The sequence below is a fragment of the Chelonia mydas genome, chromosome 13 (genome assembly GCF_015237465.2).
Source record: "Chelonia mydas isolate rCheMyd1 chromosome 13, rCheMyd1.pri.v2, whole genome shotgun sequence".
Lineage (NCBI taxonomy): Eukaryota > Metazoa > Chordata > Testudines > Cheloniidae > Chelonia > Chelonia mydas.
Genome location: NC_051253.2, coordinates 1,434,667 through 1,462,025, shown reverse-complemented (window position 1 = coordinate 1,462,025; position 27,359 = coordinate 1,434,667). Strand labels below are relative to the sequence as shown.

The window sequence follows — 27,359 nt, the reverse complement described above, 5'->3', positions numbered from 1 at the left end:
GTTCTGCTGTTGTGTGATGACCGTCATTAACTCTAGCAGCACAGACAAGCAAGAATGCTCTCAGCAGGCTCCTGTCCCAGCTGGGGGCCACGGCTCAGAGAAACTCTTGGGTTTGGCTGGCTGACATCTGGAATTACACGGCTAGTGAAGAAGGGCGAGCGAGAAAAGGGCTTTGGTCAGCTTCTTTGTAATCAGCAATTCACAGGCAACCAACCTGCCGTGACTCCCTGGAAAGGAACAGAGACCTGCACAGTGCGGCTAGGACAATATGCATCTGGGGTTCTCCTTTCCACCAGCATTGCACTCACGGATGTGAAGTCCCAGATCGACAGCTCAGGGGCCTGAGTCCTGTTTATTTACAGAACAGGGGGGACAGTAGGTTGAAACAGGAGGGTGAGTTGTGGAGGGGCACCGTTTACCCAACGCAGAGCAAGTGCACTCTCCTCTGTTCCCCTTGGTTTAACCCCTGGTACAACCCAGGCAGGGCTCTCTAAGCCTCCCTAGGAGAGGAGAATTCTGTCTCCATGGCCCAGTGAGTCCGGCAACAAGAGCACCCAATCAGGGCCACTTATGGAAGCTTGCGTCCCACGGAACTTGTCTGAGACCATCCCACAAGCTGCTGAAATGTGGTAACATTCCTGACCAGTGTTGCCCTGGACTGGATTTGACTCTGCAACCTGGAGGTGAGCGTCTCACTACCAGTCCCCAGGGCTAACCAGGCTTCCCCTCTACTCTGCTGTCAACCCCCTCAGGCTGTGCTCATGGGATTGCTTTTCAACAGTATGCAGGAGAGAGGCCACAGGATGAAGCTGCACTAGTGTCTGCGATGCTCTCACACCCCTCTCCAAGGTTTCTTGGCAGAAAACATCAAACAAGAAATAAAAAAAATTAACTTTTAATGTCTCAGAAATCCCCATTAGAATGGGTTTAACCGAGAAGTCATTTCTGCTGGGTAGCTGATGGTGGAAAGGCTCAGTGTGCTGGCTGTGTCCTTGTTATGAGACACAGATTTCAAATCCAGAGTTCTCAGAAATTCTCCAACAGCTCCAGAATCCGCTTCTGCTCGCTCTCCCGGAATTCCTGGTTCTTCCCGTCCCCGATGTTCTCCGCATACTCTGCAGAAAAACAAAAACAAACCCTGAGCAAGATGCTGACGTCAGTACCTGACAGGAGAGTTAGCCAAGGGACAGCAATGGACTCATTTTCCTGGTGATTAAAACTTTACATGTTAAACATCTACTGACTCCTCATTAAAAGATTTTTTTTTGAAAGGATAGGGCACTAGAATAGGTGCTCCTGCTCTTCTCCCTCATTCCTTAGCACGATGGACATCAGCAGGGAGACCAGAACTTTAGTCCAGAGTACATCCCCCGGCCTCATCATCTGGAGAGGAGACAGTTTAGGAATTGTCCCCAAGCAGCATTCAAAGCCCTCCCATTAGATCTGGGTCAGAGCCAGAGGCAGTTCACCCTGCATCTTTACAAATTATTACAAAACAAAAGGCAGATTTGGGGCTGAAGACATGAGCATCTCAGGGAATCAGAAGCTGTCTGCCTAGGAAGATGTTTTCCAGCCTCTGGCTCCTCTCATGCATCCCCTTCTTCCCAAACAAACAGAACAGCTTGTATTCAGTGTCTGAATGGCAACGCTGCAGAAGAAAGTTTGCTTTAATATTTATGTGTTCAGCATTGCTGCACATTTCTGAGCTCCATCAAAGCCCTCATTATAAGAGCACTGAAAAGGCTGAGGACAGGGAGAAGCTAGTTGGTGTGGGAGCCTTCTCTCATGCACACTCCCTGTCTCCACAAACAAAGCAGAGAGCTCTTTGCCAAAGCCCCTGGGATAAATCCATTTAATATTTATAAACTACTATAGTCTGTGCAACGGGAGATGCCCGGTGCCACCACCGTTTGCTGCTAGTGGGTCCATCGACTGGCATCCTGGAGACAAGGAGGTGGCGGGAGCACCCAATGACAGAGGGCTCTTCTGCACAAAGCAGAGAACAGCCCCCTCCCCCCCGGGTGGTTAACAGCTCAGATCCTGTTCCAGCTGCCCTGAGCTTGCACACTGAGCCGCAAGGAGCCATTAGTGTAATGGTTGATGGAGTGAGGCTCCAGGCTCCCCGGCAGCCCATGCCCTCTCTCTGCTGCGAGGCTCTCAATCACATCCCGGCCTGGCTCAGCAGAGGGGTGCATCTTGAGCAGTGACAGCACAGCCCACTCTTAACACTCCTCTCCTGGAGGAGACCAACGCCAGGTGCTGAGCTGCGGAAAGCGGGGCGTTGCTTTCTCCAGGAGACAGTACCAACGGATGGCAGTGTGTAGCTCAGTATTCCCGAGTGCATTCCGCGTACCGGCCCCATCCCCTCAGGGCAATAAGCGGAGGTGCAGGTTCTGCCCTGAGCAGGCCATTTCGCTGGGCTTTGTGCCTCTCAGACAGACGCAGCAAGTGGCCTGGCCTTTGTTCACTAGCAGCCGAAGGGGAACTCTGCACCCCGTCTGAGTGCCAGGAGGGACTCCATCCCCGAGCGTACTGCCCGGCGGGGGAGCTGGGGGACAACACCAGGCTACTCAGATCCTCTCCCTTCAAGCAGGACCCTGTGGCCATTTTCTGCGGAGCGGGAGGCACTAGCAGAGCCGGACCATAGCTCGGTTAGATATTAAGGGCTGGTTCAAGGAAAAAGCATCTACAGCACTTGCCTCCCGCGATGCAATTGCCGCAGGGGTCGCTGACTGCCACCCCCACCCCCGCCCCCGCCCCGAGCCAGTGAAATCTCCCCTGTGGGAACAAGTCCGACATTTTCTGGGTTTTGCCCAAAGCTCGGCACTTTTTTCTTTTTTTCTCCTAAGCATTTAGCACTGTAAGAGGAAGCCTCACGACGAGGCGCTGGGAAATTGTTTATGAGGTCACTAACAGCTGATGACATTAAGTGAAAAAAAGCAGATAAAAGAACCAGATTCAAGCTTTTTTTCTTTAATTACCCAATGACAGTGGGTTTTAATGTATTTATTTAAATGGCGTGTGTGAACTCCCGCCTCACCAGCGCTTACACAGAGCTGTACACACTGCCATTGCTGCGCAAACGCAAAGTGCCTAAGATTGGCTTTTGCTTCATTAGACAAAAGAAAATACAATGGCTACAGAACGGCCAAAATCAAGAGGGAAATATTTCCAGGTTTATAAGAGGATACTGGAAACAGCAGAGAACATACACTGAGGGAACATGGGCCAAATTTTGTGCAGTTATAAAGCATCTGCTTTTCTCTTTGGTTAAGCTTTGGTTTAACTTTTAATACACATTCCTCCCTCCCAGCTATCTTACTAGCGGGCCCATCACTAGCATCTAGGTGCTTTTGATGTCTCACTCACCAATCAGGACATCATTCTGAAACCATGATAGGGCCCACGGGGGGGCTGGGGCAATGGCATGACAAGGGGGCAGAGGCAGGACAGATTGGCCCCTCTATGGATCAGCAATCACCAGTCCATGTTCCTCCCTGTAAGGGCAAGTGTCCCTTTTTATACAATTGTTCTTCCAGGGGAGATCAGCTTAAATAACCACGGTTTAATACAGCACTTTTCATCAGTATGTCTCAAAGTGCTTTACAAAGGGTCACGAATTCCACTTTACACATGGGAAAACTGGGGCAGGGGCAGGGCAGTGACTCAGCAAGGTCACCCAGCAGGCCAGTGGCAGAGGCATAAACACAACCCAGGCGTCCTGCGTCCCAGTCCAGTGCTCTATCTACTAGGCAAAACTTTCATTCCAAAAACTGCTCCCTCTCAGTCCACGAACTCCTGAAGACCTGAGGAGAATACGAATGCTCCAGCTGTAAGTGCGGCTCGATCTTCAGGAGAACAGGTTAGGGGACTGCCTGGTCAGTCTGCAGAGATTCACGTATCCCTTGCCCACTCCTCCCGCACTGAAAAACCACCGGAGGAAAAGAGGCCTACTGCTTCACTTGCATCATAAGCAATTTGCAGCAATCCCCAGAGACCCATCAGATGCCAGAGAAACATGGAGAATATGTAGGCCATAAAACCAAACTAAAAAGCAGGCACCTAATTAGTATGCATAAATAGAAAGTAAAAATGGAACAAGAGAAGCCCACGGAGTGGAGAGCAAGAGTATGCAGGGAAGGGGTGATCCCAGACTTCGCCCATCCCGAGAGTGCGCCAGACAGTGGGGGGGGAAAGGGGGGGGGGGGGAGGAGAGAGGTGGGTGGGGGGCTTCAGCAAGGACTCAATCCACAGGGATGGTGCTGGAGTTACGCTACTTTGCAGTGCAGGATTCCTGCTCCCGCTGTGCCAAGGGCTAGAAATCCTCCCCCTCCCTGTCACTAGCCTCTCGAGGGGGACACGCAGGGCTAGTGTGTTGGACCCCCCGCAGACTAAACCCCGTACTCCAACTAGCAGGCAGCTTTCCCCAAGTTCATTCCTGCAGTAACTCCTGTTAAGTCAGTTGAGTGACACCAAGGATGAATTTGGCCCAAAGTGCATCTAAACACCAGCATGGAGTGCAGATTAGCCCCTGCTATTCCTACATGTGCGGCTTCTGCACCACGGCTGCCAGCACCCCAGCAGCTACACAGCGTCCAGGGAGGAGTCCCTAATCGCCTCAGTCTTTTCCCCATTGCACCAGTGCACTGCTCACTCCCACTCCCTTGCCCTCCCCTCTGCACGGTAGGGAGGGGTGTGGGTGCAGAAACAGCTGCTCTCTCTCTTCCTGTCCGCACCGACACTGTCGGGTAGAAGGGACAGGCCAGCAGCTGTTCTTTGCTCTGGACTCAGAGCCAGGAGAGCCCAGATCAATGCACAACTCACAGCCCCACACCACGTTCGAGACACTCCCCCTCCCCTCAGAGGGAACAGACTCATCCCCCAGCACCCACAGATACCAACCCAGCTCCTCAGGACCAGCCAGCCATGGCCACGCTGTACAATAAGGAATTGCACCCTGGGCTGTCAGGGAATTTACAGCTATTTTAGCCAACTCTTAACAGACCAGCCACCTGGAGTGGCAAGTCAGAGGAAATTTACTGCGGGGGATCATCTCTGCAGCCTGCTACGTGTCTCTGCCCTCCTACTCCTCAATTCAGTTGACTATTTATGTTGGAGAAGAGACGGGATGGCCTGGAGCTGACATGGTAGAGTCCAAATAAGCATTGCTTTAATTTAATGCAAGCATTATAAATTGCAAACACTCTATTAAAGCTGGGACTGCAAATCACAACAGCTACATCTTAAAACTGGAGAGCGATATTTTAACGCCCTAACCCATATTCCTCTTTCGCTAAGAGCAAGACGAACACGCCATGGACATGGATATGCTACAGATGGTGTGGGGCGGGGCAATGGGGACAAAAGATGAGACTCCACAACACTTCCAGGGACGCTTCCCAGGAGCTCTCAGATCTCACATGTCAGAGGGTGCTGTGGAGTCTCACCTTTCATCACCAGGGCGCAGCACTGCACGTAGATGCTTCTTCTTTCTCCCCTCCACGTTACAGCCACCACCAACAGACCTGCCTGGGACGCACTGCAGAGCGAGGCGTAGCTCTCACAAGAACAACTTTCTTCCTCCCCAGTTCACAGGGCTGCCACGCTGTAGCCCTCAGCTGCTGCCACCAAAGGATGCAAACAGCTCATGAACTCAACTAGAACTTTGCTAAGTCTGAACAAGCTCTGTCTAGTCCCTTGTTCTCAGGGAGGATGGCCCTGGGCAAAGGCACGTGACTGGGGTACTACAAACCAATGAGCAAGAGAAACTCACCCTTTATGATGTGCCGAACAATCTTGATGGAGCTGCCTCTCATGTTCAGAATCTGATGGACTCTCTGACGAATCTGGTAGGGAGAGAAGAGAGGACAAACAGACATCATTCCCAGCACAGAGACCACGAATGTCTTATTTTCTTGGCAGGAGTGCAGAAATCCTGAGTGTACTAAACTCCCATCTACCTTCAGAAGCCCACTTCTCACAGTGCACAGCCAGGCAAGTTTTGAAAGACTCACCCAATGGGTTTGCAAAACGTGTGCCCACCCCAGCCCACAAAGCTCTATATTTGTGTGCACCAAGGACCGTGGCATATCACATGGCTTGAGACCCCAAGCCAGAATCAGCTACGGTGGGAATTCACAGGAGACCTAGGTGGTGCCTACATGAGACTTTTGGGAAATTGCACTACCTCCAATGGTAAGACAAGGCACCAACATTTCTACCTCTGGGACTGCTGGCCCTACTCACAGCTGGTCTAGATGATGTGGTGGTAACAGTGCTGGTGTTCTTGGCCCACTAGTGCAACTGTGATGGGAGATTTCTTAAAAAAAAAAAAAAAAAAGTCTAGTGAAGAGAAGTTCCTGTAGGGTTGAGGAGCAGTGGAGGGGATTCAGAGCCCTGTGTGTGTCATGGCTGGAAGCCCAGGTGAGCACGCCATCCTTCGCCTGAAGCAGGTGGTGTCTTTACCTGGGGGACACTGGCATTGCAGATCTCTGCCATGATGTAACAGATGAGCTGTAGAACGAAGAGACCAGCATCTAGGCGACGGAGGTAGAATTCATCCTCCATGTCATCGTCTATTATCTCCCCCCGGCGCACCATATCCTAAAGGATGGCACAAGGAGGAGTTATCAGGTGGATCAAGAGAGCGCCCTACCCCCATATTGCTATGGTCCATGTAACAAAAGACTCAAAGTATCTGGCATTTTTGTAATCTCACTATAGAAGGTTTATCTGCTTTGCCGTATATTCATAGCTTTCCCCCACTAGGAAATGGAGTCTCTGACAGAGCTCCTAGGATCTGATCCCTCTGCTTTCCCACTCCCCAAACTCTTGAACTCAGCTGTTGTGTCCACCATCCTTCTCCAAGCCAAGACATTTCCCCATAAAACAGACTGTGCAAAACTAGGAAAAAGTGGGAGGTAGGTTCTTTAAACAAAAATCGTCCCAATTCCACTTCATAGGATTTCGCACTTGCAAAAATTTGCCAATACTCTTTCATTGAATATACTTTATGTATCAAAAACTGCAAGTTCTCATTTACTTCTCTTACAAAATTATACTTCTCTGGAAAATTAATTTAATTTCACTCAATTCCTTTCACTTCTGAGCAAACTTTCACCCTTTGTCTCTAAAATGTGCTCACCTACAAATGAGCACTTTTTTCTTTTTCAGTAACAAGTTTATAAGAATTTCAAAGTCAGGCTGATTTCTGATTCCACAACAAAATGGGGGAAAAATCAATTGCAACTGTTTCCAGTTTTGATGTGAAAAATGTGCATAGTTCTTTCACAAAGTCACTTTTTAGTGAAGGGCTGCTACTAATCCTCAGCAGATCAAAGACTTATCTATTGGAGCTCCACGTCCTTATGGCCACATGAACAAGACAGAACCAAGCCTAGAGGTCATACCCAGTATGCAGATTCACCACCACCAAACTGTTGGCTATTCCAGCTTCATTCACTGGGAACATTCAGGCAGCAGATCATCAGCTGGTATAAACAATCATAGGTCCACTGGCTTTCGTGACAGCTGCACCTGCTGAAGTTCTGCCAGATAGTCCTGGGACAGGACAATGACCACGGGGGGGAAGAGGGGGGGGTCGATGCAGAACAGCACAGTAAGGAATGCTATCCAAAGCACTCATTTCAGCATGATCAGGTCCTGTTCAGGACAGGAAGAGCGCCTGGCATAAGAGAAGAGTGGGGTTGGTTTTTTTGAAGGGGCCGGAGGAGGATCCTTTGGGAACCTCTCTCATCCCCTTTTACTCCTCCTACTCTGAAAGGTTTTACAGCACAGTGATTTCCTGTCCTATAAGGAGGACCAGATAGAGCTTCCTCTCAAAGCCAGTCAGTGCCCCCTTCAGTCAATGGGGGTTACAGAGAGCAACTTGAGCACTACTTCTCCCTCTCTTCCCCAAGGCTAAGCATCTGGACCTGTAAGCAGACCCCTGTGGGCCCAGAGCACGTGTGCTGTGCAGACAATAGACTGCCAGGCCAGGCAATAGCAATGTGTAGGGGAAGTTGCCAAAGGAAGCTCTCACTTTTCCTACACACAGGGTACGGATGTTAAAAGGAGGCAGCTGCCAGCATCTCGCCCATCTCCATGGAAAGTCATCACAATGCGTATACAGAACATTTTCTCCACAGCGCTGCCAAAGGATAACCCAGCAATAAACTCACACAGTCCCTGCCTGGGGAAGGCCCACCAAACCCACCCCCATATGTTGGTACCCTCCATTTTCAGAGAGACCAGCTGTAACTCATGTCTTGTGTGACCTTTCACAATCTTCACAGTAGAGGTTTTTTTTTAGAAAATAAAGGAAGCAGCCTGTCAGGCCCTGCTAGCTCTCTGCAGCTCACTTGATTTATTATGCAGTGGTCTGGCAGGTGGGCACAAACCAGCAGAGCAATATTTCCTCATTAGAGCCGTCACCAGCGAGTACACTCTACCTGCAATGCTCAGCAAGGAGAACGTCCTGTGTGTGTGTGCCGCAGACAAAGATGCACACAAGGTCACAAGTGCCACAAGCTGATTTCGGCTACCAACTTTTTCTGGCTTTCTGAGCCTACCTCTGCAATGCAATTATAGGCAGAGTCCCCTAGTCACCAAGAGGAGAATTAACCCTTCCCACCTCTGCAACAGACTCTCACATTACAAACTCCTGAGCATAACGTCTGCTGGAAACGTGCTGAGATAGGACACAGACAGTGCTCAGGAGATGTCCCTCAGCAGATGCCTCATGCATAGCCCCTCTCTAACACATCTATCGGGAAGCAGAGTGTGTGTTCTGGTGAGATATTTAACACCAGGCCAGCATCAGTGGATCAAGCTACCAGGGCCCCACAGAATCCTGTAATGGGTGTGTGGGGGGGCTAAGCTATCCATCTCACTCCTCCCCACTGCCCAAAATACTAACGGGATCCTAAGGTGTCTGTCCACAGGTTAAGTCCCTACCCTGCACTTAAGAGTCTTCCTCCAGGACCACCTCTGCCCTAGCTCCTTTGTCGTCTCTGGGCCCAAAGAGAGACTCCCTCCACCTTCAGTTCCCAGCTGGAGCTAACTGTGCCCACCTGTCAGACTGGCAGAGGCCTGGTGTGTACTAACCGATATCGCCAACATCTCTGTCAGTTAAGAGTGTGGTTTAAAAAACATCACACTCCTGACGGAGATCTTTGTGCTAGACACGGTTACGATGGCAGTAACCGCTTATTTTGTTCAGGGAACAGGAATAAGCTACACCAGCAACAGGGCTCTTGCCAGGATAAACTGTGTCTCTAGGAGCAGGGTTTGCCGTCAGAGCTCTGCTGGCAGACCCTTGCTAGCACAGACAAGAGCTTAATATTTACCCTGCATCTTACCACAGGGTTTCAGCATCTTAATCTAGTGTGACTCGAAACCCAGCCCTGCTTTCCTACGCAGGGCCCTACAGTCTATTACCCTCTTAGTCTTCCTCTTCCAATGGCCAAGGGCTCTTCTCAGCGACTGCTCTACACGCCTTAGACACAGAACTAGGACAACTCAACTAATGCCTCCAAAACGGGGAAGGACGTATGACTTGGCTATATGTGGGATGAAATAAGTTAGTCCTCTCTGACGGACTCAGTGTGTGAGACTCAGAACAGGCTTTAACATCGACTGGGTTATCGGCAACATAGGGATGCCCAAGGGGCAGAAAACCATGGACTCTAGCAGCCCCAGGTAACTTTAATACACTCCAGCTCCCTGAAAAACAGGCCCGGACACGGCTGTGCAGAGTTCAAAAGCAGGGCATTGCTGCCTATGGAAAGGTTTCTGAACGTTATGCAAGCACTGAGTTCCCTCCCACTCGAGTTCAGGAAGTTGGCACTAGGACAGGCTTCCTGGCATCTTGCAAACACCTTCTGGAGAACTCGACGGATGCCACCAGGCCTCACAGGCCAAGAGCTCGTGACGCATGGCAGCACTGCGGAGTGGGGTGTTAAAGCTCTATCTGCTGCATGCAAGTCGTCACTCACTGGCAATCCCGCAAAGGAAAAACAACTATCCTCGAGCCCAACTAAAACAAGCCTGATCGGGAGATGGACAGCAAGACCGACTCGTGCAGTGACAAGCCCATGCGGTAAGAGGCGCTCTGCGGCAGCCTCAGCAGGGGACGGAGAACTTTCCAGATTTAACGCTACGCTCCTATGGCAGCCTTTATTCCTGAGTTCAGGGGAGAATCCCCAAACTGTCCTGGGGCAAACACTTCTTCCTGTTTCCCCTCTACACTTTCCTACCACTCCACTGGCACAAAGGGCCCCAACAGCAGAACCAAAGTGAGTGCTCCTGTTTGAGGTGGGGGGGAGGGAGGAGTGGCAGTTATAGTGGGTTACAGACCGTGCTAGGGGCCTGGCCACCCCAAAATACAGCTCTTCAGGAACTCATTGTGCCACAGGATGTAGGGTCTTTGTGGGTGGGGAAAGCTTGTGGCTACACCACTGTGCAGCAAGCCCAGACATTTCCCCCTGTATAGCAAGGGATGCTGCAGCTCCAGGTTTACTCCGCGCCTGTGGCTGGAGAGCAACTGTTGCCATTCAAACGTCTGGGATCCTAGAATCATAGAATATCAGGATTGGAAGGGACCTCAGGAGGTTCTAGTCCAAGCCCCTGCTCAAAGCAGGAGATGCTCAGGGGGGACTCCTGACAGCCCGCTCACAGCTCCTATGAAACGTCCCAGGACGCCAACTGGCCACCTGAAGCATACATAGTCTGTTAGGGACGTGCTGGCCCTTTAAATGCTCTCAAAGTTCGGTTCACAGCCGCTCCTCCACCACCCCTGCCGCCTATCGCCCTTGACAGCACTTAACTCTCACACTGAGCTCTAAGTAACGGGTCGGATTTTCAGATTGCCAGGGCTGCAGCCAGTCATGGATTTGCAGGGGTTCGACACCCCAGCCTCTACACAGTCTCTTTGGGAATACCCCATCATTCACTAGGACCTCGGTGCAGCTTTTTACAGGGGCAAGCCACAGGGCAACACCATGTGGGCGTTCGGACGACAGCGCCTGTTTCTCACATGACTCTCCACAGAGTCCAAAGGAGTTCAGATTCCCCACAGAGATCTGGTCCTTTTAGGGAGCAAGGCAACCAGTGTCTGCAAGGAGACAGAACAGCCTTTACAAAAAAGGGCAGCATTTATTAGCCAGCTGCACTACAGCATAGGAGGGTCCAGGTTAGAATGGCACAGTCAAGTGTAAATCAGAGTACACGATAACAGAATCATCTCCCCCGCTCTCACGGAGCATCCTGGGTTTCATCAGTCACTCTCTGACCCTCAATGTGCAGCAGCAGCAGACTCTGTCTGGTCACTCCTGGACTCTCTGTCTCCAGTTGCAGCCAAGCTCTGTTCTTAGGGTCAGCTTCCTTGGCTCCCAGCCATTGAAAGCCACTGTTCAGTCACTGGAACGTCTGTTGTCGCTCCAGGACACACTATTCACCTGTGCTGATTCCAGTCAGTTCTTGACAAGGTAACTGGCTCCAGCCCAGCCAGGCGTACAAGATATCCACCTGTTCACCTGCCCCATCCCGGAGAGAAATGAACCCCTAACATTCAGTGGGTAGGGACACAAAGTGAGCGCGCAGTCCCACATTGTTCATGAAGGTATTTCAAAAATTCCCCTATTCTCCGCATAGAGGCAACCTCATTATTTCTCTTATGTACATCACTAACAGGAAGACTTGCTCTGGGGAGCAGCATTCAGCTCTTTGCTGGATTATGCAGGCAGCAGCAAAGAAGATGGCTTGTCCCTTCCTTAGATATCACAGGCTCTGCAGCACAGACAGGGAGGCAAAATTGCTGGGTACCAGTAAATTAAGCAGATACAACTCATGAGACACACCACAAGGAGATATGTACAGTTCTAAGGTGCCATTTTTTACAGTCTTTTTTAACCACAGCCACCTTTAAATGTTAATCTGTTTCGCAGTACAACACCAAATAGCCACCTTTCCACTTTGTCTTTCTCTGAGCCGTCGAGTTGCTACCCTCCAAATGAGGCTCAGATGCCATTTCTAATCTGCCACCAGTATTCACTGAGATGCCCCTTGCTGATGGGAGAAGACAGCAAGAAGATGGGCTCCTGTGAAACTAGAATGAGCTCCTCTCACACTAATGAGGGAGAACTGACAGGCCTAGAGTGTCACGTGAAGACTGAAAATCTAAAGAGGATGACGGATCTGCCACTACAATGTAGAGAGATCACATTTCTCTGCACAGCGTGGCAAAGTGGGCTTAAGAGATGCTCCACACCCTTCTCCTCACATGTGTGTCAGTTCATCTCTCTCATCCGAGGAGAGCCAGGACTGACGGTGCAGAGCAGTGTGGGAGAGAACCAGTTCAGACTGTCAGGAATGCCATCACACCATTCTGAAGGTCCGTCTACACTTAAACCACTACAGTGCCTCAGTGCAGACACTATCCACACCAACAGGAGGGGTTCTCCCGTCAGCACAGATAACTCACCCTCCCAAGAGGCGGTAGCTAGGACGATGGAAGAATTCTTCCACTGGCCTAGCACTGTCCACACCAGGGGGTGGCGTAGGTCAGGCTCAGTACAGGTACATCTTTCAGGGGTGTTTATTTTTCACGCCCCTGAGAGATGTAACAATGCTGAGATAAGTTCCCAGTGTAAACCAGACCTGAGTCAGCCCTGACCAGCCTAAGAAAAGTGTAGAGCTAAAAGCCAGAACATTATACATCACTTCAGGCACGGAGATGAAAACTGCTGTTAGGCCTTGGATCCTGCACTCATGTAGGCAGCTCATCCCCTCGTTCCCTTCACCCTGCTGTGTTGGGCAGGTTCACATGGGGAGAGGCGAAAGGCAAAGAAGAAGGATGTCTACCGCACTCCTGAGGTGATTTCATGACTGAGGTACTTGGCATGTCCTGTGAGTCAGGTATCCACCAGCAACTCACTCACCATTAAATGCCTGATCCAGCCTAGCACAAAGAGACAAGCCTGTGGGATGGAGAGCAGAGTACATGCGTGTAGGATTGGCAGGAGGAGCCAGCAGAGAACTGGGGTGTAAATCAGTCACCAGGAGGATCAGGAATGACCAGGACCAAGTGTAAAGATTTGCAATTTGCTCTCAAATCACAGCAGCCCAATTGCACAGTGAACTGGAACAATGTCCAAAGCAAAAGGAGAGCGGGGAAGACAGATAATACTACAAAACACCAAAGACCTGGCATTCCATCCCTACATCCCAGTAGGACCTAGCTATGCTGCTGTGACCCACATGTACTAGAGGAGTCCTATAAGCCCTCTCTAAACTGAGATTTAAAGGTGAAAGGTTAAGCTAATGCACACGTTCTAAAGCCAAGTGTAGTCAAAGCAGTGTGTTCTTTAACACATACTACGGTGGCCAAGTGAAAGCCTAGACTTCCCCTATGGTGCCTCGTCCCCACTAGAGTTTGAGAATGTGTTAGCTAACACATCTTTTATCTTGGTTTGGACAGAATGATGTGGTTTCAAAAGATTGCAATGAAACAGTGTTAAGGGCCCTGATAAATTCACTCAGAGTCCAAAAGGTGCTGGAGGCCCATACAGTGTTACCAAAGGAGAGTGACTTGTTCCATGCAGCCTGTGTTCTTGAACAATATGCCAAAGATGCACTGAGACTGTGTTTCATGCATCCTGTCATCTCAGTGGAAACAGACACTCTGATCTCCCAGCTGCTCACACACACTTATTTGCCATCATGTTCCTTGAAATGCAGGATTGGGACTGACTCCTGGATGGGGTCATAGCTCCTACTGCAGGAAAAAGAGAAGGTCTACATCTAGGTCATGTCAAGGTGACAGCTGAGTTCTCAAAACTGCATACAGAAAGCAACTGCACTGTCTTTTGTGAAGTTTTCATTTCTGCCTACATGCCAAGTCATGCTTGTGCATCTGTAAACTGAGCAGTCAATCTGCAATAGCTGAAAAGCTCACTGTTTGCTACAATGCCTAGCACCTCCACGGAATCAGTAAACATAAGGCTGCAACTACAGTAAGCTTTGGGAGCTAGAAATGGGAAGTGTGATGGGGCATTCAACATGACTTGACCCAGCAATCCCAGTAGGGGAGTTTATAAAGCTCACTTTAGCCTCCTGGCTTGCTCTTGAAGAAGCTCACAATACAGACAGCAAAAGACCAAACAACTGTGTAGATGTAGACAGATTCTGCAATCTGCATGCCCTCCAGTGAACATAGTTACACTGCTTACACTTTACATTAACCCCCCTCATTATCTCTGGCCCTCAATTCAATTCCATGCAATTCAAACTGAACTCAAATGCCAGACTAATACAAATCCCCATTTAAGCTATCAAAATCTGTGGGCACTGCCTCGGCTCTAGTTCAGCCCATCCTGTCCTTACAAGGGTGGAATGACTTAACTGCAGCACAATTAGCATGTAATGTGTAAGTCATTATAGTGCAAAGTATCCGGAGAGAACATTTTATTGAATAAACCTGCTGAGCATAATTTTCTGTGGAACTAAAAAAAAAATTAAACAACCTCTTGCCTTTTTCTTCCCCTTTCAAAGCTCGCTGTGGTTACTGCTGCCTATAATTATATCTCCTTCTAGATTGAGCTAAGAGCCCAGGGGGTTCCGCACCTTTTCCTACAGAAGGGATTAAAGCGCTGGAGAGAGAACAAGATACTTCCCTCACAAGCCAAGGCTTCGATATTTTCTAGGCTTTATTTGCTAGAGACTCAGCTGAAAAGCACTAAGACGAACTGGTGTTGGAAAAGGAAGTTTGCGTGGACTGTACTCCCTGGCTTCACGTGGGTGTTGGGTGAATGCTGCTAACTCATCCCTGATCACTTCCAACCCCGCAGAAAGTGCATAGCTCCGCCATACTGATATGAAGCCACGTCTCACACTGGGCCAAATTCGGCTCCACTAAGTCAGCCTCTCAAGCTCCCTGCATAATGTGGCTTTCATCCATCTACGGAAGGAGTAGATCGAAGTCTCATTTACCCCAGCCCAGGCAGTAGTGAACCTGTTGGGGGAACTGGACCTGTAGATCCAGATTCCCTGGGGATAGGGCCCTTCACTGCAGGAGATTAATCAGGAGCATGAGTGAAGCCCTGCCTAGGAAGTTACCAAGAAGGCAAAGCCCAAGAGGGCTAAGCCTTTTTAAGTATGGAATCCTAGCAAAACCTTAGGCAGCTCCCCTCATGCCGATCACCTTGGTGAAGGCCTCGGGCACTACGTTGACCCTGAGTGGCAGAGCAAGTACTGAAGGGCCAAGCACCAATGTCAGATGTTTGATGATTGATGTACAATAGGTACGTGCAGGTACGTGTCCTGTGGGTATCAGTGTTAGGGGAGACTCTGTTCTCTTTGCCTACTTCTACAACAGTAAACTCCCTGAGATACTTCAGAGCCAAATGGGGCTTACAAAACAAAGCAAGCAAACACCTCCAAGCTTTTCCCAGTTCCCACTTCTGCAGATTTTAGTGTCCAATGCTCTTGTTTTTTTCTAGGCATCCAGAGGGGAGACAACTTATTTCTGGGAACCAGAAGGAGAGCAGAAACTTATTCCATAACTCCTGTGAATAATCACTAATGCGCACTGTGCCTGGGGTGACGGACTCACCTGCCTCCCTGGAAAGTGGGAGGGACACAAGAGGGCCATGAATTCAGAAACTGTCTGATGGGGGCATTTGCTGGCAGAACCATCTCGAAATGACCAGCTGAAGGAAGATGCATCTCTAACCTCTATCTACTGTCCCTCAGCACCTGGTCCAGAAGGGGAGGCAACTTTACACATAACTGGAAGTTTCCCATAGAGGGGTGGAGTCATAGTGCCCTTCTTGGGTTACTGCATGGCATGCCATAGTTTTTGCCAAAATCTACAGCCACCTTGAGCTGTCTTGTGAAGAAAAATGCTGGACAGGACTTTCTGGGAGGGGCTGCTGGGCCTCTGCTACTCAGTTATGAGCTTGGCAGCACAGAGAATGCACAGATTTAATATTACAGTAGCATCTACAGGTCCCAGCCAGGATTGGGACCCACTGTGCTGGGACCTGTAGGACACACTTATTAATGTAACAGATTCCATACAGCGTAAGGCCAAAAGGGACCATTCGATCATTTAGTCTGCATAATACAGGCCAGTCAGTTTCACCCGGACACCCCTATGCTGAGCCCAATGACTTCAGTTAGACTAACGTATTGCAGTCCTCAAGAGACTAAACTTATGTCCACAGGCAGAGAACAGGAGGGACCGAGGTGCTATCAAGGTCTGAGGTCCCTACAATGGCAGGGAAATTGTTTAGGTGAGATGCCCACAGGAACTTAACAGGCAAAGCACATTCACTGCTGCCAAGGAACCCAGTGTCACAGCCAGCATCACCAGGGCAGGAGGGGAGAAGATTCCTTTCCCACCTCAAATCTGGTGACCAGTTTGACCTCAAGCAGGTGAGCAAGACACACAAGCCAGGCATCAAATAAAGGATTCTCTGTATACCTCAGAGAACTGGTCCACGCTGGCCTAGGCCGCATCTCCAACTTTGGCCAATCTTTGATGCTTCAGAAGAAAGTGAAAAAACCCCAGAATGCATTAAGGCAATCATGCATATGAGAGTGGATTCCGTCCTGACCCCGCAGTATGAGATTTGGTTACAGTCATGGTCTTAATGCAGAGTTCCAAGGCTTATGAGCATGTTTGGGACAATGCAGGCAATCCTGTTCTCCCCGTGGCCCACGAAGGACAGGGATAAACAGGAGGATTCAGAGAGTCTCAGAATCCCAGGCTGAAGGGACCACCATGACCATCCAGCCTGACCCCCTGCACACATACGCCATAAACTTTTCCTAGAAGCTTACAGTATAAAATGTTGGAAAGATCTCTCATCTCAGGGACCTGGCCGCCGCCCAGAGGAGCTTACAATACAGCTTTCAGACCAATTATTTTAGCATTGTGAGTGCTGCAATTAGGACACCTCATAAGCCTCCACATGCTTCCACTGGGACCTGTCTCTATAAAGGAAAAGAGGAAATCTGAGCTGCTGAGAGCGTGCAGAGGGTGCTAAAAATCTGTTAGGTACTTAGACCATCAGAACGGTCAGACCAAAGGCCCATCTAGCCCAGTGTCCTGTCTGCCGACTGGCCAGTGCCAGGTGCCCCAGAGGGAATGAACACAACAGGGAATCACCAAGTGAACCATCCCCCTTCTACGGCCCCCATCACCACAGGATCTGAGCAAGTCACAATCTTTAATGGATTGAGCTTCAGAGCGCCCCTGGGAGGCAAGACAGAGCTATTCTCCCCATTATACAGAGGAGAACAGAGGCCCAGAGAGACTGAACCACTTGCCCGAGGGGACACACGATGTGTGTGGCAGAGCAGAAATTGGACCCTGGTCTCCCTCAGCCCAGACTAGTGCGCTAACCACTGGACCATCCCTCACCTGGTCCCCTTTTGGCTCTGCTGCTGCCTGCCAGCCTTGAAGAGGTGCAAACTAGTGCCCCCTGGAGGCAGAACACATACCTATTGCACAGGGATGATCTGCAGCATAACTTAATACCCATAAACGGCTTTGCCATGCTCAGATGGAAGGTGCTGCAGAAGATCAAAGGCCATGGGGGACATTTCTGCTCTCTCCCAAACATCCCTAGAGCTAGGGGAGGCAGGGTAAGAGGGAACTATTTATTCTAGCCATTCCAAACTATGGGGAGCTGGCATGGGGGAGTGGTGAGAACACTGCAGGGAGGGTACAGTCTTTTGCTAACGGAGGATCTGAGCTGTAAGGGAGACCCCTTTTCCCATGCCCCTAACACAGGTACGTCAAGCAGCAGAGAGAGTTGGACATAGCACAAATGGAACAGATCGGTCACAAATGTGCTGAGCTGGGTGAATGCACAGGACTTCCTAGAGCCACTCATCTCTATGTAGGAGAGGCCCAGACCTGGAACAGCAGGGAGTGGTGCACACCTCAAAGGGGAAATATTAGTACCTTTGACAGGGTCAGTTCAGCCCCTCATCATTACCATGTAAACAAAGTGAGTCCCGTGCAGTTTAGCTACAGGTGCTGGCTGCTCTCCATGGATGCTGAGGAACCCTGGTACTTTCTGTAAGGGAAAGGCCCCCACCCAAGTATCCTGGGCCCCAAGTTCCCCTCTCCCTTCATACCATGTGCTGACTGGCTGCTGCCCTCCAACTGAGGGCGAAAGGGATTCTGCAGGTGTAATATTCATGAAATGCTTTGAGATCCTTTTGGATGAAAGATGCTCTATAAATAGCTAACAGAGCCAGTGGGGGGAGGGAGGAGGAAGAGGGCTAAGCAGCAGCTGCCCACACTCTGCGAGGCACCAGACAGTACCCTTAGCTCTGCTCTTTGAGCTCTGAAACCCACCCACCAGCACTGAAATGTACAGAATCAATCACTTCTTGCTGCGTTTGAACAGGAGCAATGGGAAGGGCGGGGAAGGAAGGGAAAACACTGTTTTGCTGCAGGCCTCTGTTCATTTGTGAAGCTGCAGCTGTCCATATGGAGCTTGAACGCTGGCAGTGGATGTGATTCAATTAATCACTCACCCCTGTGCCTTTTTGAGCAGCCATGAAGCTGCTGAGCTCGAATGCCCTCAGAATGTTTGCCAGTGCCCAGTGAACTGGCCTCGGCATTGAGGAGACAGATGTTTGTCAGAGACTGGTGGGGGGTTTGCAGCCTGTGTCATGCAGAGCCAGCTCATGTGCTGGGAAGAGCCACAGCCGTGATTACTCTCCGTCAGTGCTAATCAATTTCACACCCTCTTCAGTGCTGATACCGATAATCTTGTGGGAAGCGGGCCAAACTCACTAACAGCTCTGCAAGCTGCTTCCTGACTCCAACAGCTCGTCCTCTCTTTCAGAAAAGTCTGTTTCAGCTTCAGTTCCAAGAAAATACTACATGATACCAAAGCTCATGTCATTCAGAACAATCCACTGTAGGTATTTAGAGCAAACACCAGTCTTTGGCCTCAGCCCCATCTAATCTGGATAGAGGCTCCCTCGCAGCTGATCAAGACTCTAAAGAGGCGGGATGGAGGCCTTGAATATTACCATGTCATTGTCACACTGCATTTCACTTACTCCCCCCATCTGCCAGCCCCAGTAATGTTTCAGACTAGTAAAAGTGAATGCAAAGAGAATCACAGCTACTGCAGTCCTAGACCCAGGAATCACTGTACAGTGAATGTGTGTACACACATATTTACACACACATACACAAATAAATAAATCCAAATATGTTAATTCAAAATCCTTTACACCTAGACCCTGCACATGGTGGAAGCACAGCCAAGCTAGTTACACTTGTGTTGAAACGCAGCGCTTGCTACCAGGTCCTGCTATCACAGCTTCCCTCGCCAGTGAGGACAAGAATTGTCAGCAGAGAACTCTGCAAGACAGCTGTGCTGCAGAGTAGCCAGCCCAGCCCAGCAGGCTGTAGCATGATTTTACAATATGGTTCTAACCTTGTTTCTCAGACAAAAATATCGCTGCCCCCCCACTCAAAGCAGTCGTGCTAGGGCGTTGCTAGCAGTCGCTGCGTGAGCACCGTGCGGATGCCTGTCTGGAGAAGGCTAATGAGGCCGGACAGGGAAATGCTGTGTTACAGAGCTGGAAGCGAATGAAAAGCAATGGTGGAGCCATAGTTGAGCAGGGAAAGGTGGCTGCCATTTGAACGGTGTGGTGACAGGCAGACAGTTAGAAGTTACAGGGGAACAGGGAGGAAGGGAGGCCGGGCACATTTTAGAGACAGGGTTAATCTAAAGCAGATATGGAACTTTTAAAAATATGGTAGAAACAAAAGAAAGTGACTCCAGGGCAGAGCTTTTGGTAAATGAAGACCTCCTCCCAAACACAGCACGCTGTGGAGAGGAGGCAGAGGAAACCATGGTGAGAGCGGTCTCAGAGCACAAGTCTCAGCACAGAAACGAAGGCTCAGTGCATAGCATTGGCTTGGCTGAGCCAGGAATTCGTTGCTATGTTAGTCCCAGAAACAACATGCCTTCTCCCAGCAGGCAGAACGCGCTGAGCTCTCTTTCATTACCTGCACAGTACAAGCCCTTGGAATTACACAGCTGGAGTCTGTGTGAGTGACACAAAGTAGCCCACGAGGCACAAGCACAGGTGCCTGTCCTTTGAGTGGTGAATTGTGTTGCCAGAGCTCGGGGATTCACTGTGGTCTGGCTGGAATTTACCAATTTGGCTGCTGAGCATCTATAGACAGGAACATCTGCTGCTTACACAGAGATTCAGGTCTTCCTTGCCCAACAGCAGCGTGCCAGTCAACCCCTGTGTATAACCTTGTCCCAAAGGATACCCGCCCCGCCAGAAGAAACTCCTCTGCAGGCAAGCAGGCATTCAGCTGTTTGCAAGGGTGGGTAGACGGCAGCCAAGTCAAAAACGTGCCATGTGCAGGACATTAAAAAAATACCTTCACGGCTGAGGGCTCAGAGTGGGAGGAAGAGGAGAAGTTAGAGACATGGGCTGGCAGCACAAGGAAGAGATACATACATGCTTTTCTCCTTCTATCTTCTTGTCAGCCACCTGCATTGCATCCAAATATTTAAAATGCAGTTCCATCAGCCTATCAACCTGTGAAGACAGGAGAGACACAGACCTAAGTGAGAGAAAGGCCCACTCCACTCAGTATTCAGCCCTTCCTACTTCATCCTCCCAGAAATCTCCCAAAGCAGCTTGCAGCTCTGCCACTCCCAGGAGAGAGACAGGAATGAGTGAGAACGGGAAGGGGCCAATGCTGGACAGGTGAGTGCTTTGGATTGAAATGCCAGTGATCTCTACACCTTATCACAACGTGATCCAATCAGCTCCCACTAGAAGGTGGGCAACCAGGCCATGAGCTCAGCCCACTCTTCTGATCTGTCGTGCTCCAATTTTCCCAGCTCCCTAAATTCAGCTGCATAGACGGCAGGTATAATAGGCCAGGGAAGGCTAAGCTGCGGAGTGCCAGGTTGTGGGTTTTTACTTACAATTATGAGATATGGAGGTTCCAGGGCAGCTGAGGAGACGGTATCCGCTATTCAGCTTCCCGAGTTCATCAGTAATCTCCCTGGACTCAAGAGAGATTACTGATGAACCCTGGGAAGCTGAGTAGCAGATATCGGCTGCTCAGCCACCCTGGAACCTGCATGGCTCATATAAAAAGCTCAGCGTTCTTCCGCTGGGAGGAGGGAGGGAAGGGAGGCATGCCGCCTTTCCCATTCTCCGGGTGGCTCAGGCCAGCCCGGGGCTCGGGTGTGCTGGCTGGTGTGGCTGGAGCTGTTTGGGCCAGCACGGCTGGGGCTGGCCTGGGGCTCCTCTGACGGTGGAGGGGAGTGGGAAGGCTTGGGGTTCTGGGCAGCCCGGGGCTTCTCTGGCCGCGGGAGAGTGGGGGTGGAGGCCCTCAAGCGGAAGGCTGGGAGCTAGCCTCTCCAAAGGGAGGGTGTCCACCCGCCACCCTCATGTGTGGCTGTCTGTCCAGCCAGGCTGCGACCACTCAGACCGCTGTTACACATTAGACGCTAAGGCTGCCCTCTCTCCGTTGTACTGGATTAAGCAATTGGACAAGGCCTTTCAATATGAGAGACTTTCTGGAGTTGCGAGAACCAGTTACGGGGACAGCATGTTAACAGCATGTTGAGGATTTATGGCTGTGTTCTGCACAGAGGGACCAAGATAATCTGTCAGGGTGTGGTGGGCTGTGCGCTGAGGCAGTACTGGGAATTCCTAGATGCTTGGTGGGTGGCTCTTGCTCACATGCTCAGGCTCAGACCGATTGCCATTTTCAGAGTCAGAAGGAATCTTCCCCCAGATTAGACTGACAAGGACCGTGGTTGTGTTGGGTGTGGGTCACTGGCTGGGATCAGCTGGGTATATCTTGCTGGGCCTTGGGCATTCGTGCACCTTCCTATTCTCCCCCTGGGGCACACATCAGTTTAGTCTCCTGAGGCCTGGCATGCTTTAGTCTAATCCAGGTTGCTGGGATCAATACAGGGGAACTGGGCGGGTTTTCGTGGCTGTGGAGTGCAGGAAGTCAGACCAGATGACCTGATGTTCCCTTCTGGCCGTAAATTCTGACTGAATTTACAGTTCCCATTGGAAGAACTGGTTTGCAAAAGCTGCTTCTTTGCAGATGGCTACCCTGGCTACCTATCAGCTGGTGGTACTTCGGGGACAATTCCATGACCAAATGCCACTCCTGCTAAGAAGGATGAAGCACTCTATGGAAGGGGGCAGGGATACAAATGCAGAACCTGAGAGCACTATCCTATGTACTGGCCACCCGCTAGCACAAGTAACTCTGCTACTCGTAGGGTTCCCCCCCCCCCCCGAAGATACAGCAACTTAGACCCATTTTTCAGGCTGGCCAAAGGCCACTGAAACGCTGGCACCATGCCAGTTCTAACCATCTTCCCCTGCCCTGTGCTCCAACACCGGGAGCACCGTTGGACATCCAGAGCACTAACCTTCTCACTGTCGTTCTCCGTGAATTTATTCAGCAGCCGCGTTCTCTGCTGCCCTCTCAGATTCCGCAGCAGGGAGGCCAGGATGGAACAGACGTGCTCTGGTGGTAAAGAGACAGAGTTGCACACAGGTCAGGAGTATCAGGTCATTTCCTCTCTGGGACAAGGTGTAAAAGAGGCACACCTTCAGTTACAGCTGCAGGGGTTTCCTGTCCATCACATGGGTGATCTGGGGTGTGGTTATAAAAGATGGGGAAGCTGTTGCAAGAAAGGGTCCCTAGGTGTCTCGTCTCTTCTCCCAGCTAGATGAAAGCTGGAAAGGCCTCTAGGCTTTTATCAAATTTTTGTGTTACTTTGAACCTATTTTGGAATCTTCTTGCTGTTAATTGCAGCTCTGAAAAAAAGGGATGTTATAAAATAAAGTCCAAACCCAGTTCAGTTTAACTCTCCTGGGTGAGGTATCTCTCAGTGGTTTTCACTCTCCTTTTGGCACTTCCTATCCTAGCTAAGGGGATGGCTTTGCTGCTTCTTTCATGGCTAACGGCCATACTGGACCCAAACCAGGCTCCATTCAGAAGCTGGCACTGTCAGTTGAGTGACCCTTACGTTACCAAGCAGGGAGCAGTTGTTAGAACAGCATAGCTCAGAAGAGAAGCACGCCAGAATACAGCTCCTGCAGAGATTTAATTGGCATTAGCTAGAGCAAAACCTTCAAACAAACCTCTTATTTACAGAAAATCCTGTGTATGGAATACAAATTCAGCACAACACACAAGGAAATAATGAACAAATAAATCTGCTCTACAGACTTCTAGATTCTACTTAGGGGTCAAAATTTTCACAGCCCAACCCTGGAACAGAATAAAATATTAACTGGGCAAGAACACAAGAGGCAACCCAAGTTCATGTTCAACCCCACTAAATTTCAGAGTCTGAAGGGCAACTGAACTAAGTGCCTCAAATTTGTACTGATTCTTTTCTTGTGTGTGGCAGATCACAGCTTCAAGGTGTTCTCTTTATGAATAGCCATGCAGATGTCCGAAAGATGCTGTTCTCCAAAGCCACAGGAAGAATAGGGTTTTCAGTGATGGGGGAGAGCATGGCAAGTATCACATAATTCCTTTCATTCTTTACAAAATTTCCTTCAGAAGCTCTTTCCTGTCAAATGTTACAAAAGAATCTCCTCTCCAGATCCTTGCTAACAAGACATGGCAGCAGTCTCACTCCCAGGGCCTGATTCTGCAAAGCACTGGGCACCTTCCATGGGAATTCAGGTCACTCAGCATCTCACAGGAAGGGAAAGCTCTGTTCTAGGCCTCTTTGCTTCTAGGCTGTGTTGTGGCTCCCTAATGCTGGTTTTCAAGGCTTCCCAGGAGCTAAATTAAGTAGAAAAGAAAGACTCCCTGCTGGCCCTGGTTCCCTTAGAAGGAACACACATACGCAGCCCCAACCTTGCTTGAGGCAGAATCTGGTCTCACACAGAGCCTGGTTTTCAGCCTGACCTTAACTGGGCTTCCCTCTTTGTGCCTACAGTTTACTTCCTGTGGGTATTTAACTACTCAGTATGTACCTGCCTGAAAGACAGGTTGTGCTTGCATATGTGCAGAGGGCTGGACTAGATGATCTGATGAGATAACTGGCTCTGTAGATGAGAGGAAAGCAGTGGACGTGTTGTTCCTTGACTTTAGCAAAGCTTTTGACACCGTCTCCCACAGTATTCTTGCCAGTCAGTTAAAGAAGTATGGGCTGGATGAATGGACGATAAGGTGGACAGAAAGCTGGCTAGATTGTTGGGCTCAACGGGTAGTGATCAATGGCTCCATGTCTAGTTGGCAGCCGGTATCAAGTGGAGTGCCCCAAGGATCGGTCCTCAGGCCGGTTTTGTTCAATATCTTCATAAATGATCTGGAGGATGGTGTGGATTGCACTCTCAGCAAGTTTGCAGATGACACTAAACTGGGAGGAGAGGTAAATTGCTGGAGGGTAGGGATAGAATACAGAGGGCCCTCGACAAATTAGAGGATTGGGCCAAAAGAAATCTGATGAGATTCAACAAGGACAAATGCAGAGTCCTGCACTTAGGATGGAAGAATCCCATGCACCGCTACAGACTAGGGACCGAATGGCTAGGCAGCAGTTCTGAAGAAAAGGACCGAAGGGTTACAGTGGACGAGAAGCTGGATATGAGTCAACAGCGTGCCCTTGTTGCCAAGAAGGCCAATGGCATTTTGGGATGTATAAATAGGGGCATTGCCAGCAGATCGAGGGACATGATTGTTCCCCTCTATTCGACATTGGTGAGGCCTCATCTGGAGTACTGTATCCAGTTTTGGGCCCCACACTACAAGAAGGATGTGGAAAAATTGGAAAACGTCCAGCGGTGGGCAACAAAAATGATTAGGGGACTGGAACACCTGACTTATGAGGAGAGGCTGAGGGAACTGGGATTGTTTAGTCTGCGGAAGAGAAGAATGAGGGGGGATTTGATAGCAGCCTTCAATTACCTGAAGGGGGGTTCCAAAGAGGATAGAGCTAGGCTGTTCTCAGTGGTGGCAGAGGACAGAACAAGGAGTAATGATCTCAAGTTGCAGTGGGGGAGGTTTAGGTTGGATATTAGGAAAAACTTTTTCACTAGGAGGGTGGTGAAGCACTGGAATGCGTTACCTAGGCAGGTGCTGGAATCTCCTTCCTCAGAAGTTTTTAAGGTCAGGCTTGACAAAGCCCTGGCTGGGATGATTTAGTTGGGGATTGGTCCTGCTGTGAGCAGGGGTTTGGACTAGATGACTTCCTGAGGTCCCTTCCAACCCTGATATTCTATGATTCTATGATCTCTAGAAGTCCCTTCCAGTCCTACACTTCTGTGATAGAACTTGTGTTTTTAAATGTATTCCAAACTAAATGTGAATTAAACATCTCCATTCCTTTCTAGCCAAGTTCTCCAATTGTAACACTTTCCTCGGCTCCTCTGTCTTGCCCATCCTTCATTTCGCCCATTAACACATTGACAATGGTAGACTGCTGTGCTGACAGAGCCTGGATTCACATATATTTTGGGGCATAAAGGTGGGTGGAAGAGGAGACAGAGATTCATGGGAGGCTGTGAAAACAATAACAGTGGGGTACACGCTGCATCGACTTACATGCCCTGCATCACCCTGCTAAAGGCATGGTCATCGCAGAGGGTGCAAATCATTTGCAGAGTTTGTGCCAATGTCAAATATGGGGCAGTGCACCAAAGGGCAACATTTAAATAAGGGCAGATGAAACCAAGCACAAAGCCACAGAGCAAATGACAGCCTTCACCTGCTCTCCCTCACTGAATCATTTGTTATCGCTTCCTGCCTTCCAGTATGCATTAAGTACAGACTTCAGGTTTCACACATTTCAATGTATTCTAAACTAGAACTTCTCAATGATGTCTTTGCTTTAATCCTGCTGATTAAGATTGATGAGAAATAGTGGCAGTTAAAAATCTCCTCCGTTGCCTCACTGTCGGGAGAGGGGTGTCAAGGTTTGTTATTTTCACAGAAGAAAACGCAATATACAGAGAAGAGGGATCGTCTTCTCATTGCCATCAAACCACATTAACATGCATTTCCACAATTCTGCCTAGCCTGCAGCCAAGAGAAGCCTCACTCAATTGCGCTGGTGTACAAAGAACAAACGACAATTATCTGTTTGCATGGCACTTTCAAATAAACTGACAGCTCATCTTTTCATTAAAAGGCTGCAGTCACCTAAGCAATCAGTGTGCCATGCCCCAATCTGGGGCCTGCCCCTTTGTACCACAGGTTATCTGTGTGCCACATAAGGGCAACAAAACAATCACAAAACACTAGATACACACAGTTTCATTTGCTACTAATAAATGTAGCTTCCTCAGGAACAGATTTCTGCCGGAGGTGGTGTCAGTTTTTCACGCACCAAGGAGATGTGGAGAGCTGCTGGCAGGAAGAGCAGAGGAGATAACAGGTTTATCTGGTGGCCGGCACCGTTCAGCTGCTCTGTCATTTCGACAGGATAAAATGGAGGTGAAGGATGGCCATGGATAAATCAGTGCAGCCTGTGTGAATGCAGGCTCACTGCAGAGGGGCCTTCAGGATAGCAGGAGGCAACTATACCACACACACTGTATCAAATGAGTTGTTCATGTAAAAAAAAGGATTACAAAAAACCCCAAATGCCATTGACCCCATATTTCCTTAAAATGAGGACGACGACGTTCAAAAAAGTTGTAAATGTCCTAGCAGCTTGTTCTGCTGGCTTGGAAGAAAGCCAGTGTTCCCAGGGTGCCAGAGTTCACCTGCTGTGTGGCTGAGAGGGGAGGTTATGAGTGGGGCTGCCAGTGCAGTAAGAAGCTGCTCCACTCCCTGTTGTACTGGAGGGGCCTGATCTTTTCTAATATGAGGACCCCTCGCCCTCCACGCCTGCTCCCATGTACCAGTCTCACTCTCTCCTGTGCGTCACCTCCCTCTTTAGGATTTATAGTCAGTAATTGAACACCGAGCCAATTTCTTCAGGAATACAGACCAGGTGGATTTGTCACTGATACGCCCTAGGGTCTGTCTACCTAGCTTCACAGATGTATAGGCCAGAAGGGACTAGTATGATCCTTTGTCCAACCTCCTCCATAGCCCAGGCCATAGGACTTCACCCAGTGATTTCTGCATCAGGCCCATTATTTCTGGATGAGCTAGAGTACTTCTTTTAGAGACACATCCAGTCTGGATTTAAAGACTGTAAATGACAGACTCCACCACATCCCTTCATAGCTGGTCAATGGTTAGTTCCCCTCACTGTTAAAAATGTGATTTCCAGTTTGAATGTTTCTACCTTCAACTTCCAGTAGCTGGATCTTGTTGCTTTTGTCTGCTAGATTTAAGAGCCCTCTGTTAT

General features: G+C 49.6%; 1 protein-coding gene across 1 annotated transcript in view; it reads right to left on the bottom strand.

Moving 5' to 3' along the window:
* Nucleotides 1-879: 879 nt before the first annotated feature.
* CTNNBL1 (catenin beta like 1) overlaps nt 880-27,359 on the bottom strand; it is a 101,356-nt gene continuing 74,876 nt past the window's right edge. Inside the window, exons 12-16 of the mRNA XM_037915488.2 lie at nt 22,467-22,564; nt 20,515-20,595; nt 6,466-6,603; nt 5,774-5,846; nt 880-1,115 (exon numbers count right to left, since the gene is read on the bottom strand). Of these exons, the coding sequence (XP_037771416.1) occupies nt 1,027-1,115; nt 5,774-5,846; nt 6,466-6,603; nt 20,515-20,595; nt 22,467-22,564 (479 nt within the window). The 3' untranslated portion in view covers nt 880-1,026. The remainder of the gene's footprint in view (nt 1,116-5,773; nt 5,847-6,465; nt 6,604-20,514; nt 20,596-22,466; nt 22,565-27,359) is intronic.